Raw genomic sequence first — 18,667 nt, 5'->3', positions numbered from 1 at the left:
TTTCAGCGCACTTCTGCATCCAACACAGATAACAGTAAATACTTTATTTTATTTTCAAATTACATTATCAAAACTTTTTGTACAAAATGGATACTTAATACAACGAGGTAACAATCTCATCCTATCACATGTACTTTTAGGTTGCAAACTTCTTCTGGCGGACAGGTGCTGGCAGCTGAGACATGATGTCCAGGAGGGGGCGCTCCACTACCACCAGAGAGAGATCCTCCAATAGACTGACACACATGAGGTGCTGTGGGACAAAAGATCAGTAGAAGAGATGTCAGCAGAAAAGTGGTAACTAAGTGGCTTGGTGAAAGAAGCATCAAAATTCTGGATCCATGGCCAGGAAACGGCACAGAACCCACTGAGAACTTGCAGTGAATCCTCAAGAAGCTGGTGGACAAACAAAACCCACAAATTCTGACGAACTCCAAGCACTGGTTATGCAAGAACGTATAACCAGTATAATATCCACAGAGGCAGGTGTCTGCCACAGCCAACGAACCCAAGTGCTACAATCTACAACACACATTAGCAGAATGTGAGATACAAGTTGGAACGGCATAAACTGAGACACACAACCAAGTGGTTGTGATAGTGTACAGGAATATTTGTGCCGCCGTCTCCCTCTGGAAGATATCAGCAGCTGTGGTTGTGAACAACAGTGCCAAGGTCCTGTGGGACTTGAAATTCCAGACAAACAAGGAACTGCTAGTTCTAAACTTCCAGGATCTTCTCTCCCTTACACGAATCTAAAAATAAAGTGCTCTGCTATTGGACTGAGCTACAAACAATGAACTGAAAACCGTTGCTGTACATCCACCCTTACCTGACATAGTGCACCTTACAACACAAAAACATATTTTATTTTCCAGCATGTTTATAACTTTAGCCAATAGCAGGACTTTCTCTTTTCATTTGCTCTGGTTAACTTTGTGTCTTCCTCACTCACAGTGAAGAACAGTCACACTTTAGTGACACGTGGCTACAAGTGTGCGAGCTAGTATAACAGCTTCATGTGAAGGATTAATGGAAGCTGAAAGTTATTTTTTATTATTTGTAGTTTATTGTTTATTTGTTGCAACAACAATGACATTGCTCAAATGTCTCATTTGAAACAAGGTGGTTTCTTTGCTTTTTGACCACCGTGCAGCTCTGAATTATTTGTCTGACTGTGATGATGTGTATTTCACAAGGTGGGATTTCATCCTTGAAAATTACTACATGTGCGCTTATAAACATAGATGAGTGTGAAGCGGACGCTACTGTTTGAAGGAGTAAAATGAAAGATTGTAGTCACCATAAATATCCTACCTGGAAACTCTTACAGATCTTAAAGGCATGGCTTTGTCCAATCCTCTGTGACACAGGAAGGCTCTTTAATGTCATTTGATTCCAGAGCACTGCATTCAATTCTGGGAAGGGCTGCATGTAGATACAAAGACACAGAAATACACAGTGACAGAAAGAGATTAGTAAAGCCTCAAGATTCTCAAAAAATCTTTCTAAAAATATAGCCAGCTCTTGACAGAGGCGGTCGCACTTTCTCCCTCTCCCTTATCTTTCCTGCTTGGCTTCTCATGTCTTTTGTATAGTCTCGCTTATTCTAACCCTAAGAGAGTCTCCCAGACTTGTTCTCTAAAAACCTAAAGAAGAATTATGGATTTGATCAACTGGTCCCTTAACAGAATTGACACCCTCCTGGGCTTGGGAGAGCCTGATTGTCCTGCGGAGACGTTTGTTGCCAGATACTCGATGGTTGGTTGCGTCGTGTGTCTGGCGACACTCTCGATGGAGGACATTGAACAGCTGATTGGAGCTGGCTCGGACCTGGCTTATCGAAGAACATGAAGCGGCTATAGCTGTTCAAAATCCCACAAGGCTGGCCGACATGATAGACGATGGGCAGGGCTGTGAGTACTCAGACTGTGTTTGTTTTTAAACGCAATATGGATAAGATCTTGAAGAAGAACAATGGGAATTGAGAGACCTGTTGACCAGTGACTGACATTAGACCAACTGTAAAATTGGAAGCAGTTTGTTCGCACTAACCAAAACAACTACCATCTTCCTCTCATGCGACCCCCCCTGGCGCCAGCTGGATGCTCAAGGCAAAAGCTGGCGGGAATAACAAAAATTCTCCCAAGGACTTCTCGATTAATTGTCCTAATGGATACATACAAACTAATCCAAAGATATTAGTTAATCAGTCATACAAGGGAACATCAGTGAAGAGGAGTATAAATGCAGACCACAGAATGTTCAACAAGGTCTGAAATAACTGCTGAACTGTCCATAAATCCTTGGAGAGGGTTAAAATGTTTGCTCATGACTCAGACACACACAGATGTTTAAACTGCAGTGGTGTCCATAGTAGGAAACCACAGAAACAGCTGCTGCTCTCCACAGAAGTCTGCAGTGCTTTGTAGTTTTGTGTGCTCAAAAACAACACTGCTGAATTAGTTATGATGTAGCATGAAGAGAGAGGCAAGCACAGTGGTGTTAGTCACATGATCAGGGCTGCCACTGGTTCTGGACTTCCTGTTATTAAAGCTTATCGAGACCATTGAATCATATTCAGCTTTCTCCTCCATCTCTATCACACTGACGCCTGGGCCAACTATTTTAACACAGCTATGGACATGCACACACATACCAGACTCTGATCAATGATGCAGAACATGTATGTGTCGTGCAGAATGATGTGATCCGGGTTTTTCGGGTTGAAGGTAATGTGGGTGATGGGCGTGTCCCGCTCCAGCCACAGGGAAAGCAGTCCTTGTGTCTGCAGTCTTCGACTCCACTGTGTGTACTCCTTCTGCACCAAGGAGAATTCAAAGATCTGCACACGACAGAGAACACATGCAGTTACAGGATCTGTTGGTTACTATGAGATCTGAGTAAAACTAAATCTTAAGCTGTTTCTGACCTGCTGGTCAGCATGCACAGAGATGAGATTGTTGGTCACTGGGTGGATGGCGATTGTAGTCGGACAGGAGTTGTACACAGGAACCATACAGTGGAGCTACAACAAAACAAAAATTACAATTTTACAAACTCCAATCTATCAAAAATGATTCAAGTTTGACACATCAATAAATCAGAACTCACCTTCATCTTGTGGAGGTTGTAGATGTGGATCTCACAGTCAGTGTTTGCTGTAGCCAGCCATTTACCATCATCACTGGCACAAAGGAGGTGCACTGGCTGTCTGGAACCTTGATATCCAACACACATACATACACACACCAGTTATGCAAGATGTTATCAAACAGTTACAACTGCACAGTATAGCTGCATGTAGCATTGGCAGGGAATGGCCTTCGTGCATTAGGATTTGTTTACATGTGACCACACTGGCAATTTGCATCATGGAGCAGAAGCAGTGAGGATCTCTGGCAAGAAGCCTGAGGAGAGTTAAGCAAGAGTTGAGTCTACTGCTACAATCTACAAAGAGGAAACAATAACTTGACAGAAAGAGCTGCATCAGGTCGGGAATGCCTACTGGTTACCATTTAAGTCCGGCTTTGATCTGTCCCTGTAAATATCGGGCTTTACAGAACCGTCCCTAGACATTTGAGGGAGAACATTTAGTGCAATCATTTCTTTATATTTTCCTTCCAAGGGGCCAGACCTTCTTGTACCGTAATCTTATTACAAGAAGCTATGATGAATCCAAATTTGATATTTTTGATGCGTCATAAATATGTATAAAGGAGGTCAGAACAGCGAGTTTACAGGCATCTGTAAAACATGGTGGAACGTCTTGCTTGGCTTAGGATTATTTTTGAACCAGAAGTATTGTTAAAATTATTGCAATTGTAATTAAATGAACACACAATCACTGTCAGCTTTTTGATCACCATGCAATATCATCTGGACAGTGGTTTCATTTATCAGCATGACAAAGATCCCAAACAGTCTCCCAGCGCAGTAAAACTATACCTGGATAGAAAAGTGGAAAAAAAATGCACACAATGGTGTGCGTGTGTGTGTGTTGGACTCTGGACTCACTAACAGGCTCCGAGGAGCATGGAGTCTAGGAGCCAGCTTCAAGTTCCAAAAACGCATTCACTCGAATGCATTTTTGGAACTTTAGCCTTGGTGAGATCACTCAGGCCTGGGCATTAATTTGCTTCAAAATATGATGCATGTACACAATATATTGTGTTTAAGGTACTGTCTTGTCTTTCCGTTTGGTTTGGCTTCTGTGGGTTGTGCTCCTGGCTTTCCACTCACCGGTCTTATGTTTAAGGGTATGAAGATATCTGCACTCCTGTTGACTGACAGCAACAACAATAACTGAAGATTGGCAGGAGGAAGCAAAGAGTTTGGAGGAGTCAGAGGAGAAGCAGAGCTGGTGGACCGAGCGAAGCTCTTTAGGCAGCTTGGACACCTGGAGAGATGAAGACACAGAGACCATCACACTTTGTTATATTTAGTCAAAGGCATCATTTTACTCTTGTGATTATTTGAGCAGCTTTACATGTAAAAACTTTTGTTGGATGGTAAATTGACACATCCAGTGAACCTGCGGTCTACACCCCGGTAGCTTGTCAAGGGGGGTAAATGTTAGTTTTAGCCACTCTGTGGTGCATTGAGAGAAGAGCTGTGCACTGTTTGCACTCACAGTTCTTGACAAGAGGGACATCCCACACAGTACTTAAGACACATACATTGCTGAAGTTACTTTACACCTTTAGAAAAACAAAAGAAAACAAAAACTCCTGCTATGATTTAAAGTTGTGTTATTTAAGTGCAATGTCACAGGCATGCTCGTGCTAAGGTACCCACCTTGTTAATGCTGATGGTGTTGTTATACTGTATTCTGTAGAGACGAACACTGGAGACAGTGGAATATGCCAACCAGCCTCCACATGCAGACAAAGCACTACAGCAGATGTGATCCTCTCCCTGCAGGAAGCGACACACAAAGTATGGATACATCAAGCACACTAGCGCCTAAAGCTAATTCTTCAAGGGTCATTGTTAAGTGTCTTGTTCAATCTGACTGAAAGGAAACAGAAAGGCCACACTAACACACTAGGGACATCATTTCCCTGCAATTAAATTAAATGTATTTTATTAGAAGACAATGTAATTATATTTAAAGCTGGTCACATTAGAATTAGAAGGTCAAAGTCTGTTTTTTTAATTTTATTTATTTATGTATTTATTTAACACACTATAAAGACATAATACAATTGCAGTGCACCCCCAATTTTGTTGCACATGTACAATTACAATAAAGGACGTTTCTATTATTAGGATGTTTTGCTGGACTCTTACCATGTGTGCAATCATGCTGCTGTAGTTTTAGCAAATGTCCTATAAAGTTATTTTGTGAATCACAGGACGTACACAAGAAAACTTCACTGTAAAAACACTTTTCGCACATATAAGGGCGTTAAACACACAAACAAGACAGATTATATATTTTAGTGTTTATGTCAACTAAACACTGATAAGTTACCAGATTTCATGATTGTAGAGAATTGTTTTTTCCTGTACACTTTCTAAAAATGTGACATTCCTTGTGAACAGAAAGGCCTTGACGCCACAGCTCGAAAGGAAGCAGCCAACTTTTAGAGCGTTGCAGCAAACCAAATGTTGCTCTGAAAGAAACTACGGATACATCGAAAATATTAACACATACCTTCCTCTTCAGCTCGATCAGCTTCTCTGGTTTCCTCTTCACAGGTAGACGGTCACCAGGTTTTCCTGTGTGTACATAACAGAATTATTACACTTTAGCTTTTCCACCAGTACCTACTCGGCACAACTCAATTAAACTCCACTCGGTTTCTGCCACATCTATTACAACTGAGCACCACCTAATGCATGTGGGATTGTTACAGCAGTGCAGCCAAAAGTCCTGTGACGCAGTATGTGACACAAACACAGCACAGCGATGGAGGTCGTCAAGGCGATGGTACACCTGCTGTCATTATTATTATTATTATTATTTACTCATCAAGGATTCTCATTACTGGACTGTAATTCATGCAAAGCTGCTGTAGTATTCAAGAATAAACTGTGGAACTGGAAATAATCATTTGTTTTATTTGTCCCTTCAAGGGCAATTTTCATTGTTAGCAAATCAGTGAAGGTGCCGAGTGCACAATTAGCACGACGAACAAAGCTGAAGCAGACACAATAAGGGGATTATTCTCAATAGCAGTAGAATTTTTTTGTTTCATTGTTGATTAACTACGTAGATCAAAGAGCTCCTTACATTTTCTTATAGTTAAATGTTTCTCTATTCAAGTGTGTTGCTCACCATGTCCTTCACTTTCTCCAAGTTTCCACAGCTCTAAGCGATCAGGGAACTGGAAGAGAAGGAGTCCAGCTTTCTTTGCACAGCCAACCAGGCTCCTCTACAAGAAGACAGAAAAAAAGGTCACTGCACATTGTAACAGGAACAGTCATGGACAACATTGTTTTAATAAATGGTATTAAACATTATTAAAGTGCTTCAGAATAATTTGTTAACAGGCTAATCCATGAAATACAGATAGAATAACAGGTTAGTTCAATTTTAAAGACGCCACTTTAGCTGAATTGACTTGTTCGACGTTTTCTTCTACTCACATGTGGAAAAGCTATTTTGCGCAGTGCTGACTCTTGAGTGTTCTTCTCCACCTTATCCAGCAATGGGCGCACCACCAACTGGGTGTCCATACCTGAAGGAAAATATCGAAACTTTACATCTAAACTTTAAATCCCTGGGTTGCTTCTTTAGCCACTTTGATTTAATGCGCTGATTTGCATGATCCCAAATGTTTTTTCCTTTTGTCACCTTAACTTTTTACAAACACACATCATGAGACCAGCATGACTGAATTTGAATGTAAAACTAACGGCAGCAACAGCAACTTGACTTTTAAAAGACAGGCCCTCTCTATACCCAGCTCTATTATCCATCTGGACACTACCATAACCACAAACAGACCACTAATAGGGACATGACATTGTGTTCAATAAGACTTCTATACAAGCCACCTTCTTTGTGCAACCAGGGTTGTTGCCTGTACTGGCCATTAGAATGAGCACAGATTTGAAGCACAGAAGCGAGCCATCCTTTATTTTCCACATTTTCCAGCCTTCGTTTCTCACATGTACCAAACAGCAGAAAATAGTCTGCTCCAGATGCTTCTGGACAAGTGGAAATACTCAGTGTTATTTAGGTGAGGTTGCTGCCTTGAGAGGATGCACTGGAGGCAACACTGGTGATGCCCTCTTTGTAGAGGTAAATGCAGTTACCTACACTTTGCACATCAGGCAATCTGACATCACAGACTTTGTCCTGGGGAGGTGGCAGGTTAACACAGTGTTGAATACTTGCATTCCTACATTCATCTCTAGATCAGTGATTTTCAGAGTGAGCCGGGGCCCCCTGGTGGCCACAAAGATACTACTGCAGAAGGGCCGCAGAAATAACAGAAATTCAGCTTGAAATTACTCTGTGTACAGCTACATATTCATATAAATGTATTTTTTTTTATATAAAAAGCAAATTAAAACATATAATTTGAGATGGTTAGTTTGTGATATTATTCATTACGTTGACCTGAATTTACTGCTTTTGTATTTAGGTTTGTGTCTAAGTGGCAGGTGAGTCTCACTTTGTCTTTAACACTTTGCGTATGACTGGGTAACATTCACAAGGACATAACTCTCCCTCATCTTTTGATTAGAGTGAAGATTTAAGCTTGGGTGGGCTCTATGGGAGTTTCTTGTTTTTAAGTAGGCCACAGCACTCTTGAATTTGGGAATGGGTGCTCTAGAGAGCAGGTCACAGGAAACTTCAAGGCTGAAATATTGGCTAAAAAAACCAAAAAAAGACATGTTAAAATATGCTGCAAATACTAACTTCTATGTTTGCTTGAGGTGAGGAGGATGACATTTTATTAAGACGCTTTGTCCCTTTCCTTCTCATTCATTTATTGGGGAGCCCGTCTCCAATGATTAAACAGCATGAACCTTCATGCTGGCACACATTTAAATGTCTCTACGGCACACGAACACCTCTGACGTCTGTCCCTGTGCCTTTGGTGTACTACATATGAGCTCACGTGATTACTCCTATGTATTTTTAAAAGATAAATTTATGTGAATGCATCACTTTGTTTGAAATTACACATTAATCTCTAAATTTGAGCATAATATCATTTTTTCCTATTAAATGACCTAAAAATTACTGACTGTACCTTTAATCTAATAAGGCAGCTCTACTCCTTTGGAAGATCAAAAAACTAGTTCAGTTACAGCTTCACCTACAAAGCTCATCTTTCGCTACCAGCCATCATGTCAATAGCAACATTAAAAGAACACTTAGAAAACATCTTTACTGACAGAATCGTGGACTCATCGCCTGTATAAACTTTGAAACATCAACAATAACCGATTACATATAGAAACTTCCAAAAGCAGATTTAACACTTACCTCCAGAAACCACTGCGGTGTCTGTGTGAGCAAGTGCACTCACATCATGGGAGTGGTTTCGAAACGTCCTGGTCCGGACCCACTCTTTATCATGCTGGTCCACGGTTGAGGAGATGAACTGGAACTGGATGACAGTGCCCTCGGATGTTCCAGCTATGACACTGCTCTCATCCTGTGAAGCATTTATAACCAGTGACTTTACAGGTGTGTGCACCCATAGCTAGCTGCAGCAGTGAGTGTATCATCTCACCTTTGAAACGGACAGAACCAGAACATCCCACTTGGTGACCAGGTAAGTTCTAACCAGAGTTCCTGTGAGTCCGTTCCAGATCTGGACCTTTCCTGCAGAATCACCACTGATGATGGTGTGGTCGGACAGATAACCAACACTCCAAACAACCACTTCTTTATTCTTTGATGCTCCCATAGCCCTGTCCACCAGCAGTCTGCGTGTAGCATGCCCTGCAGTCACAAACACAATCACATCAGTAAAGAACACACATCTCTTCTCATGCTCCATTTCAGTTTTAACTGATTGTATTTCTGCTAATTGTGCAAAGCAGCTCAAGGAGAAAATACCCGTCTCTGCATCAAAGATTGTGATCATGTCAGTCATTCCAGCAGCAATCTGTGCACTCGATGGATGCCAGCACAAAGATATGATGCGTCCTAAAGAGGTCAAATACAACTGAATCAGGCGGGTTCACAAACACAAATATTTGTTTAAGACAGTTTTGTCATCCAGTGGTTAATAACACAAATGATCTCATCTTCTCATTAGTATAGGTGCTGTCTCTGTCTCTCCAGAGCGCAGACTCCAAGTTGGAGTCAGAAAAAACTCGATGCACCATTTGTGGTACAAATTTGTATTATGCAAAAGCACAGCCTGACACCATTTTAAGTTCAGTTGATCTGTTTTCAATACAACACACAGACGACAATCGCAGCTGCAGTAATATTAGCTGTTCTACTGTTCACTGTCTAACGTTTGTAGCCATTTTAAAGACAGAAATGTAGACTCTTTAAAGAAAAGACCTGTGAACTAGTTTGTCGTCTTACCTTTATGTCTGTTGAGGTTTCTTTGAAACTGGATCCTCTCCTCCAATATTGCAAATATCTTTACAGTCCCGTCCTCACAACCAACCTGACCCAGAAAACATTTCTTGTGATTAATGTATCAACAAGACTTCCTGATGAGTCTGACACAGGAAATATCTGAAGTGTAAAATAACATCCAGAAGGTTTACACTCACTGCCAGCTGTGTTCCCTGGCTGTTGCTACTGATGGTCCAGATTGGTCCTCCATATGCATCTACAGTATACTGGGGCCTCAGGTTCTCCAGGTCATACTCTATGATCTCTCCATTCAAACCAGCACTGAACAGTCGATGGCCCACCCAACACAGAGCCTCAGTAGCTCGGCCATCCTGTCCTGGGATCACCTGAGAAAATTAAAACCAGTGTGGAGGTTAGGTTCATTTGGTCTGCAGCCGTGAATCATCTACCTTCCTTCTGCCATTACAGAAACAACAGACACAACACAAAAGCAAAGTACAAAATACCCAAACCAAAAATTTATAATAATTTTAGCATCATATTATTACCCTCAAGACCACTTTTACAAAACTCCATTATGCGATTGAGGGGTTTGAAAAAATGTAGAAAAATGCAAACCCTGAGCTTTGGCACCTGACACATCTCGCACTCACAGCAGTGATCATCATGCCTGTGGCTACATTTAACCACTTTCATTGGCTTTTAGCAATAAAAAAAAAAGAAAGAAATTTGGACAGTAACCAGAAGCCTTGGTCTTGAACATCCACCCATCATCCACACTTCAAACGGTGAGGTGGATGTGTCTCTTTGTGCAGTTCGAGTGTCTGGCTAGGCTCTTTAACATGGTTACTGGGGGTGAGGGGGTTCCCATGCCTGCCACTCTCCACTTGTCGTGGGAGCTTCCTGACATCTTCTCTCTCACACACTAACACACAGCAGAATTGTATTTTTGTTTATCTCCTTTTATTTTTTAAGGTGCTATGTGCATTTTTAGATCTATTTGGTACAGATGCAGGAGTTGGAGACCCAGTGTCTCTGTTGGCTTCATCCTTGACTCCTTCAATAATGAGGGAAATTACTGCACAAAAAAACAACACTATGGTTTAAGAGTGTGACAAAAAGTGATACAGAGCAGTGAAGGGTTCCCTACAATTAATCTTCCAGCCATTATCAAAACTACACTATACTGCTGAAGTAATCACTTATCTGCCTTCACGCGCATTTGAATTTGATGGACGTCTCATTCTTAATCCATAGGGTTCGATATGATGCCAGCCCACCCTTTGCAGCTGTGACAGCATCATCCTCCCTGGGAAGGCTTTCCACAGGTTAGGAGTGTGTTTATGGAAATGTTTCATCATTCTTCCATAAACACATTTATGCGTCCAGACACTAATGTTGGATGAGGAGGTCTGGCTCAGTCTCCGCTCCAATTCAAATTCAAATTCAAATTTTATTTGTCACGTACACAGTCATACACAGTACGATATGTAGTGAAATGCTTGGACAACTGCTCGTGACCTAAAGAGAACAAAAAGGAAAGGCTATGAATAAGATAGGAAATAAATATGAAAAATTAAAAAGGGTAAATTTAACTAGGAAGGAATAAAATATAAATTAAGGTTAAAAATGAAATAACTGTACAACACAAATTAGAATGAAGGGTAAATTTAACTGGGAAAGAATAAGATAAAATATATAAATTAAAGTTGAAAATAAAATAACTGTACAACAAAATACACAATATAGAACTATATAAGAATGTATGAAGAAATCTAAATATAAATAAATATATACACAATAACAGCAGCTGTACAAGTATTAACCGGAAATGAAGAATATAGTGACCAGTGTTGTGCAAAACCAAAGTCCAGAAAGTCCAGTGTGTGTGTAAGAACCATATGTGTGGGTCAGTACTGTGTGGTGGTGTGATTAAGAGACCGTATCGCCTGCAGGAAGAAGCTCCTCCTCAGTCTCTCTGTGTTGGTCTTCAGGGAGCGGAATCGCTTTCCTGACCTCAACAGAGAGAACAGTCTGTTGTTGGGATGGCTGAGGTCCTTCACGATCTTCCTGGCCTTGGTCCAGCACCGCCTGCTGTAGATTGAGTGCAGGTCAGGGAGCTCGGAGCGGATGGTGCGCTCAGCTGACCGCACAACCCTCTGTAGAGCTCGTCTGTCCTGCATGGTGCTGTTCCCGAACCAGGTTAAGATGTTTCCCGTCAGGATGCTCTCTATGGTGCACGAGTAAAAGTTCCTGAGCACCTTGGAGGGCAGTTGGAAGTCTCTCAAGCGTCTGAGGTGGTAGAGACGCTGTCGGGCCTTTTTCACCCCCATCCCAAAGATGTTCTGTTGGGTTGAGATTAGGACTCTGTGCAGGTCAGTCAAGTTCTTCCACGCCAAACTGTTCATGTCTATATGGACTTTGTTTTGTGCACTGGTGTGCAGTCATGTTGGAACAGGAAGGGACCATCCCCAAACTGTTCCCACAAAGTTGGGAGCATGAAATTGCCAAAAATGTGTGAGCATGCTGAAGGGTTTAGGGTTTCTTTCACTGGAACTATGGGACCAAGCCCAACCCCTGAAAAACAACCCCACACCACCAAACGTAACACTTGGCACAACACAATCATACAAGTACTCTTCTCCTAGCAACCTCCAAACCCAGACTCATCCATTGGATTGCCAGATGGAAAAACGCTCCATTACTCAAGAAAACATGTTTCCACTACTCTAGGAACCAGTGGTGGCGTGCTTACACCACCTGTATGTGACGCTTGGTGATGTAAGGGTTGGATGCAGTTGCTTGGTCGTGGAAACACATTCTATGAATCTCTCTATGCATTGTTCTGGAGGCCATATGAAGTTTAGAGGTCTGTAACAAATGAACCTGCAGAAAGTTGGAGACTTCTGCAGACTATGCACCTCAGCACCTGATCTCACTCTGTGATTTTACACATCGTACCATTTTATGGCTGAGTTCCTGTTTACAGTACTACTAACAGTGGACTGTGGAATGGTTAGTAGAGAGGTAATTTCACAACTGAGCTTGTTGCACTGGTGGCATCTTCTCACAGTACAATGCTGGAGTTCACTGAGCTTTTGAAATTGATCCATTCTTTCACAAATGATTGTAGAAGCAGTCTGCATACCTAGCTGCTTGATTTTATATACTTGTAGCCAACTCGGGTGTTCCAATGGATGATTTGGATGTGTGAATGAATACTTAGTGCATTTAAACCATGCAGTAATGTCATCTATCTGATGGCATTACCTTTTCTTGGAAGAAATTGTCATTGAAGTTGAAGATTTCTACTGCGCCATCAGCCCGGGCCACAGCCAGCCGCTCAGTTTGACTGTTGAACGCCATGGTCCGGATAGCACTCGGCATGTAGTCGAAGAAGCGGACTCGGTGTACTTTAAACTCGCCCATTATTGACTAGAAAACAGGAAAAAAGGTAGTCTCATTTCAGTGACAGCTGGGCAAAAGAAGCAAAACAATACTCATAAAACAACCTTTAATGGCATTTTGAAGTTCATTGAAGGTTTTTCTTAGTAAGAAATTGACAATTCCAAAAAGCCCAAATTATTTTTTGAAAACACTTACTGCCGATCTGAAAATGTACCTAGAATACATAGACGTTTCTTACAATTTGCAGTTTTATCATATAAAACGCTTCGTCCTTTTCCACGAGCAGTCACCTCTGCCTGCCAGTATATCACAAAGTTTGACAAGATTAAGACCTTGTATCAAAGCAATAAAATGAAAAGTTCGCCATCTCCAGTTCATAAAATATACAGAAATGAGCAGTCTTTTCACTGTAATGGAGATTAAAAAAAAATCATCCAAAAGTTCAGGAAAAAAACCCAGATAGATACAAATGATAAAATTTTTTGTACATGATTAAGTGAAATAACTATTTGATGCCTTGAAGCCCAGTCAAAATTCTGGCTCCCACAGACTGGCTATGCCCCCTTGTGGCACATCTCAACATGAGTTTTGTCTCATCTATGGTGATGGCACACCATAGATGAGACAAAACAGCTGTCAGATGAGCTCTGATGAGATACAAGACCATCAGAAAGGAGCTTTGTGAGAGGGTGACAACTTCCGGTGAATCGGGATCCTGCTATGTGGAGTTGTTTACAATACATCTGCTCCCTACACCATCTTGCTGCGGACCCTAACTCGGGGAATGTTGAATGCCCAGTCCAGATACCTCGAACTCCGGAGTTAGCGCGTTCAAGAAAAAGCGAGGGAGGAAAAACAGGCTTTTGCATCAACACCACATATGAGTGGACGGAGTGAGGCCTAGGGTCTTTTCCGGAGCACTTCAGAGTTTGTGTGTGTGTGTGTGTGTGTGTGTGTGTGTGTGTGTGTGTACGGCGTCCATTTCTGTGTCTCCATGTTGGGTGAGTGTTTATATATGCGTGCATGAGGGTGGGAATGTATGTTTGTGTCTGTGTGTGCTTGTTTGTCTGTGTGTCAAAACGCGTCTTAGACTCCCTCTTTCTCTTATAACATCTCAGCCCCCCAGGTGTGGGGGAGCCTGAGATGTTCTACTTTGTTCGTTACAACGGGCTGACATGTGGATAAACATAACCAGTTAATGTGAACTGTAACACCGGTCTGCCACCTGAGGTACATAATGAGTAAACGAGTTAAAAATCTCTCACACGCTGCGCTGAATATATTAATCAAACAAATATCACAAAATTCACACATCTAGGTAAAAAAAAGTGCTCGCTCTGTGTGCTAATATAAGAAGCACTGCGACAACCTACTCGTTAGCAAAGTGTAACACCTTACAGCTCATTACAAACACGTCGTGTAATTCAGTTGCATTAATTATTAATGTAAAACATAAGTTACCAACTGTGCCTCTTCGCTGTCGCCAGACTATCTTGAACACCAACTGAGACACGCCAGGACCCACGTTGTTACCCTTTGAACCGGTAGTGGATTCATGGACATACGTCATCACGTCGACAGTACGGACAACGGCTTGGATAAAATGTAGTGGATAGTAGTTGCATATGGATTTATTGGAATGGTTCATTCAACTGCTCCAAGTATCAGGGAGTTGGTAATTGGTGCATGGATTCTTTGTGGAATGGGAATCTCCCATCGTGTGCTGTAGATTACATCCCGGAGTCTTGTTACTTCAGTTCAGTAGGTGGCGGTAATACACCTGGTTGTTGATGTCAAGCGCCGAAGAAGACGACGAAGAAGAAACGCTCCCAGTGGGCGGGAAATACTGTCGGAATACGAACTGAGTGAAGAGTGCTGGTTTGTTACTGCAGCTGAAGCGCTACATCGGTAGCAAATTAGTTAGTGTTATTGCCAATCGTTATTGACGGGAGGATGGTTCAAATAATGATCAGGTAAAACTGATGAGCGAACTTTATCTTTCCATTACTTAGTGCCAAATATATGTTTATGGGGGAAATACTCAAGGCAAGTTCACGCTAATGATCGGAACAACTATAGTGTCATTAGCCACATTTTAAGAGGAGAGTAGAATTGATACTTAAATTTAAAGCGGGATTTATGGTCCAGCAACACTTCTGACAAAGACTAGACCATTGAAAGGCTTAATGTTTGGTTTGTTAAAAGTAAGAAAAGGCTCATTTCATATTTATATCCTGTTCATAGCCTGTACATAGCTTGTACTCACTACAGCCTGTACATACTTATAGTTATAGAATATTCACAACATACTTCATACCGTGTACATTATAACATACCATAATAGACCCATTTCTGTAATATACTTACATATCTATACTATTGCTAATATATATTGTAATATATCTATAGCACTAAAGCACTTCTGGATGGATGCAAACTGCATTTCGTTGCCCTGTACCTGTGACATGTGCAATGACAATAAAGTTGAATTCTATTCTATTCTATTCTATTCTTAAAAACTCAGGACCTGGGTATTCAAGCTCTAGTAAATCCTCCTGTGGTTTTGCCATGATGCTGACAGAGAGGGAGAGAAATGTTAGACATCCCTGTGTAGGCTTGGACAGGTGCATTCATCAGAGGATGAGATGGTTTTTTTTTTTTCATTTTAACAAAATTAGGTTTAGGAAATTTATATCATTATACAGTATTGCTATCACATTATACATGCGGAGATAAAATACTTGTTTTAGCTCAATAAGTTTGTAGGAGAATGAGGGAAGTCAAGGTTTAAGTCTAAAGTTGAATCTGTTTCGTACATGTGAGTGGTGTGTGCCTGAGCTAACAGTGTGAATATTTATATTTTTTCTTTTTAGAATATATTGACACTTGAATGTTTGTTTTTTTACAATTAAGTTTTTAGGGGTACCTTTTTATTATAGAAAATTATAACTGTAAAATGTATTGAAATCTTTCACCACAAGGTGGCAGGATTTTATCAGAAAGTTTTGCTTAATTGTCCAGCATTGCCATTATTAAACGCAACTTTGAAAGGATGTTGTATTGCTCTTGAAATATAACTTTTAATCTGATGTTTTTTTATGTTAATTAAAAACATATGCTCTTTTATCTACCGAATTAAACAGGCTGAGTATGACTGCTTTATAGGCTGTTGATATGCATCTGCTCTTGTAGAGGCAGCCCGGATGGCAGCAGTCCCCCCGAGTGGCTGGTGGTGGAATTACAGGGGGAGATGGTGTCTAGACACAACTCTGGTCTGGCAGGAAATGTGATGGGAGATCTACTGTATACCAAAGAGGTACACAACATGCTGAAAAACACAGTATAGCCCCCCAAAAAAGATCATTTATGTATTTACTAAAATCCAGCATCATTTCCCTCAAAAATAATAGCAGTGTTTATAAATCAATTAAAATTAAGTTTATACGAGAATAGCACAATCTCACACAGAAGAAAGTACTTTAGGTAGTAATAAAGCAAGTTTATTTATGAAATGGGACAGTATTGGTACAAAATACAGACTGACATGAAAAGCTCTGTTTTCTGAATTTTTTCATTTTCAGTTTTGTTTTGAGTTGTCATTGTGTCACCCAAATGCAAGTTTTGGATAATACAAAGATTAATTAAAGAAATGCAAATAGTTTACAGGCTTCCAAACTTAGCTAACAATGTTAACAGAATGTGAAGAAACAGCTGCTATGTTATGTCGAAAACATCTGTGTACTTTGATTAATTTAATTCAGTTTCAAAATGCAGTCACATCAGTGCAAAAATGGCTGGTGAGAGAAAATGAGATGCTTAGGAATTTTCCATTCCCAGCATAAACACCATGGTCATACCAGCCACACAGACTCGTGAAGTCAGCATACTTGATGATAATATCAACATGTACAACTGAAGTAACAACAATGTTCGCTTCCACTTGTCTCAGTTGGGCTGTGCCTGTGGCTGCACAAGACTGCCATCAACTTGGCACTTAAGCGTCTGTTTGATACCCCTTTTTAGGGCTAAGACAGCAGACTTCCAAAAATGAACCCATGAGTCCTATTGTGTCAATAAATAACCAAATCATCAGATCAAAGAAAAAGTGGTACTTAAGTTGTTCTTGTAAATGGTCATCGTGTTGGGGGAAAGCTGAGAATCCACTGCCACTGTATTATTATTTTGTTTCCCATCCACCAGGGGGTGCCAGTGCTGATTGTAGGACATCACATTATCTACGGGAAGCAGGTCAAACTGGAGAAACCCTTTGCTGTTCTCACCAAGCACTCGGGCCATTCACAGGGCAGTCACAGCAGTAACAACGATGAAATAACACAGGAAGCAATGGAAACAGACCAACAAGGCTCTGCTTCCACATCTTATTCTGTGTCCGCACTCATTAAAACAAAACTGATTTTTAAGATCCGCCCCAAACCTATCATCACTAATGTACCCAAGAAGGTGTAGCAGGACTACATTTCATTGCTGGGACAGAGTCCCTGTCTGACTTGTCTTATTCTAAGAAGTATTTATACTGTGATGGTTTCTGATCTGAATGTTGTTGAAGGCAGCTTTTGGAAAGCAAAATAAGACATCAATGGGTTTGTCACTACCTGACTTTCTGTCCAAATTTAAAGAAAAACTGCAAATGAAAATTGTCATTTCCTTTTAATCATAGGAAAGACTGTATATGCTGGGCGGACTGATGGACAGGTGAAGCGTGTCTGAAGGCAAAAATTATATTTGTCATATATAATAACTGATGCACTCAACCTCAACCTTCGTGCCTCGCAACAAGAAGGTTTTCTCTTCCTCCCACAGGATGAAGGCCTGCAGTTAGTGGGTCTTATCCTGTCTGTATTTCCTTTCCTGGGTGTCCCGTGCCTGTTGCGCCTGTGGTAGCTGGGATAGGCTCTAAACCTGTGACCCTGATAAGGACAAGTGAAAGAGATGTTTGTAACAGCAGTTTTTGTGTGCAGTCATGAATATATATTATAAAGAAATACTGGTGCAGACAAAGTTTTTTAGGGGCTTTGAACCAGAAATTAGACATACTTTCACTTACACTTTCTGTTTTACTTTTATTTTTGGTAAAATAGATTTAATTAAAATGGATTCATCGAGATAAAAATCAGATGATGCTAATTGTTTTGTAGTTTTAGTTCACCTTAACACTCTGGAGGGGAAGGGCACTGCAAATCAATACACATTTATTCGGAGTAACACATTTTGATCATTCCAGAGATTTGGGAACTCTGCCAGTGCACACTGAATTTGTTCTAGCATCACATAGTAGCCCAGAGTCTGAGAGCATTTTGAATTGGACTTTAAAAAAATAAAAAAATAAGCACTCACACACTCTCTCACAGATGCAGTGGATTTGGGTTCAGTATCTTCCCCAAAGATACATGCACACTGTGAGTCACTGAGCTATCTTCTCATCCCTTCTGTGTTTCTTTACTGTCTTTGGATTGATGCAGCAGTTGTATTATAATAAACTGAAGTGTAGATGATGAAATTGAATGATGTTAAAACTGAATAAATGTGATGTTTGAAACAAATACAGTTAAAAATAAAGGTTTATGGGCAGTTTAAGAATATGTACATGAATAAATTCAATATGTAATACTGTAATTGTCTAATGTGTTTTTGTTTTATCTGAATATTCCGTTCAGTTTGATTTATATAGCATCACAACAACAGTTGCCTCAAGGTGCTTTACATTATAAGGTAAAGGCCCTACAATAATAGAGA

The 18,667-nt window shown here is 40.7% G+C and overlaps 2 protein-coding genes across 2 annotated transcripts; one reads left to right on the top strand and one right to left on the bottom strand.

Moving 5' to 3' along the window:
* utp4 (UTP4 small subunit processome component) lies at positions 1-14,523 on the bottom strand. The gene is made up of 17 exons (XM_080875077.1): positions 14,375-14,523; positions 12,776-12,940; positions 9,703-9,891; positions 9,509-9,593; positions 9,029-9,118; positions 8,700-8,911; positions 8,450-8,621; positions 6,595-6,686; positions 6,284-6,380; positions 5,660-5,724; positions 4,798-4,917; positions 4,243-4,399; positions 3,115-3,221; positions 2,933-3,028; positions 2,660-2,845; positions 1,318-1,428; positions 1-253 (listed from the first exon to the last, which is right to left on the bottom strand). The coding sequence occupies exons 2-17, from the start codon at positions 12,932-12,934 to the stop codon at positions 137-139; spliced, it is 2,055 nt and encodes a 684-aa protein (XP_080731203.1). The 5' UTR covers positions 12,935-12,940; positions 14,375-14,523; the 3' UTR covers positions 1-136.
* Positions 14,524-14,721: 198 nt separating this feature from the next.
* On the top strand, positions 14,722-18,541 carry chtf8 (CTF8, chromosome transmission fidelity factor 8 homolog). Its single transcript, XM_080875078.1, has 3 exons — positions 14,722-14,886; positions 16,106-16,229; positions 17,114-18,541. Exons 1-3 carry the CDS (start codon positions 14,867-14,869, stop codon positions 17,378-17,380), a joined length of 411 nt encoding a protein of 136 aa, XP_080731204.1. The 5' UTR covers positions 14,722-14,866; the 3' UTR covers positions 17,381-18,541.
* Positions 18,542-18,667: the final 126 nt, after the last annotated feature.

This window comes from Rhamphochromis sp. 'chilingali', assembly GCF_963969265.1.
Source record: "Rhamphochromis sp. 'chilingali' genome assembly, chromosome: 2".
Lineage (NCBI taxonomy): Eukaryota > Metazoa > Chordata > Actinopteri > Cichliformes > Cichlidae > Rhamphochromis > Rhamphochromis sp. 'chilingali'.
The sequence above is the reverse complement of the archived record's forward strand: the minus strand, read 5'-3'. Positions and strand labels throughout refer to the sequence as shown.

What these genes read in the sequence shown, in the direction of transcription:
- chtf8 (XM_080875078.1), top strand. Translation starts at nt 14,867, where the DNA reads ATGGTTCAAATAATGATCAG. An exon ending in ATGGTTCAAATAATGATCAG is followed by an intron (nt 14,887 to 16,105) that starts GTAAAACTGATG and finishes CTGCTCTTGTAG; the next exon opens with AGGCAGCCCGGATGGCAGCA. An exon ending in ATCTACTGTATACCAAAGAG is followed by an intron (nt 16,230 to 17,113) that starts GTACACAACATG and finishes CCCATCCACCAG; the next exon opens with GGGGTGCCAGTGCTGATTGT.
- utp4 (XM_080875077.1), bottom strand. Translation starts at nt 12,934, where the DNA reads ATGGGCGAGTTTAAAGTACACCGAGTCCGCTTCTTCGACTACATGCCG. An exon ending in TGGTTCTGTCCGTTTCAAAG is followed by an intron (nt 8,622 to 8,699) that starts GTGAGATGATAC and finishes AATGCTTCACAG; the next exon opens with GATGAGAGCAGTGTCATAGC. An exon ending in GCATCATTGATCAGAGTCTG is followed by an intron (nt 1,429 to 2,659) that starts GTATGTGTGTGC and finishes ATCTACATGCAG; the next exon opens with CCCTTCCCAGAATTGAATGC.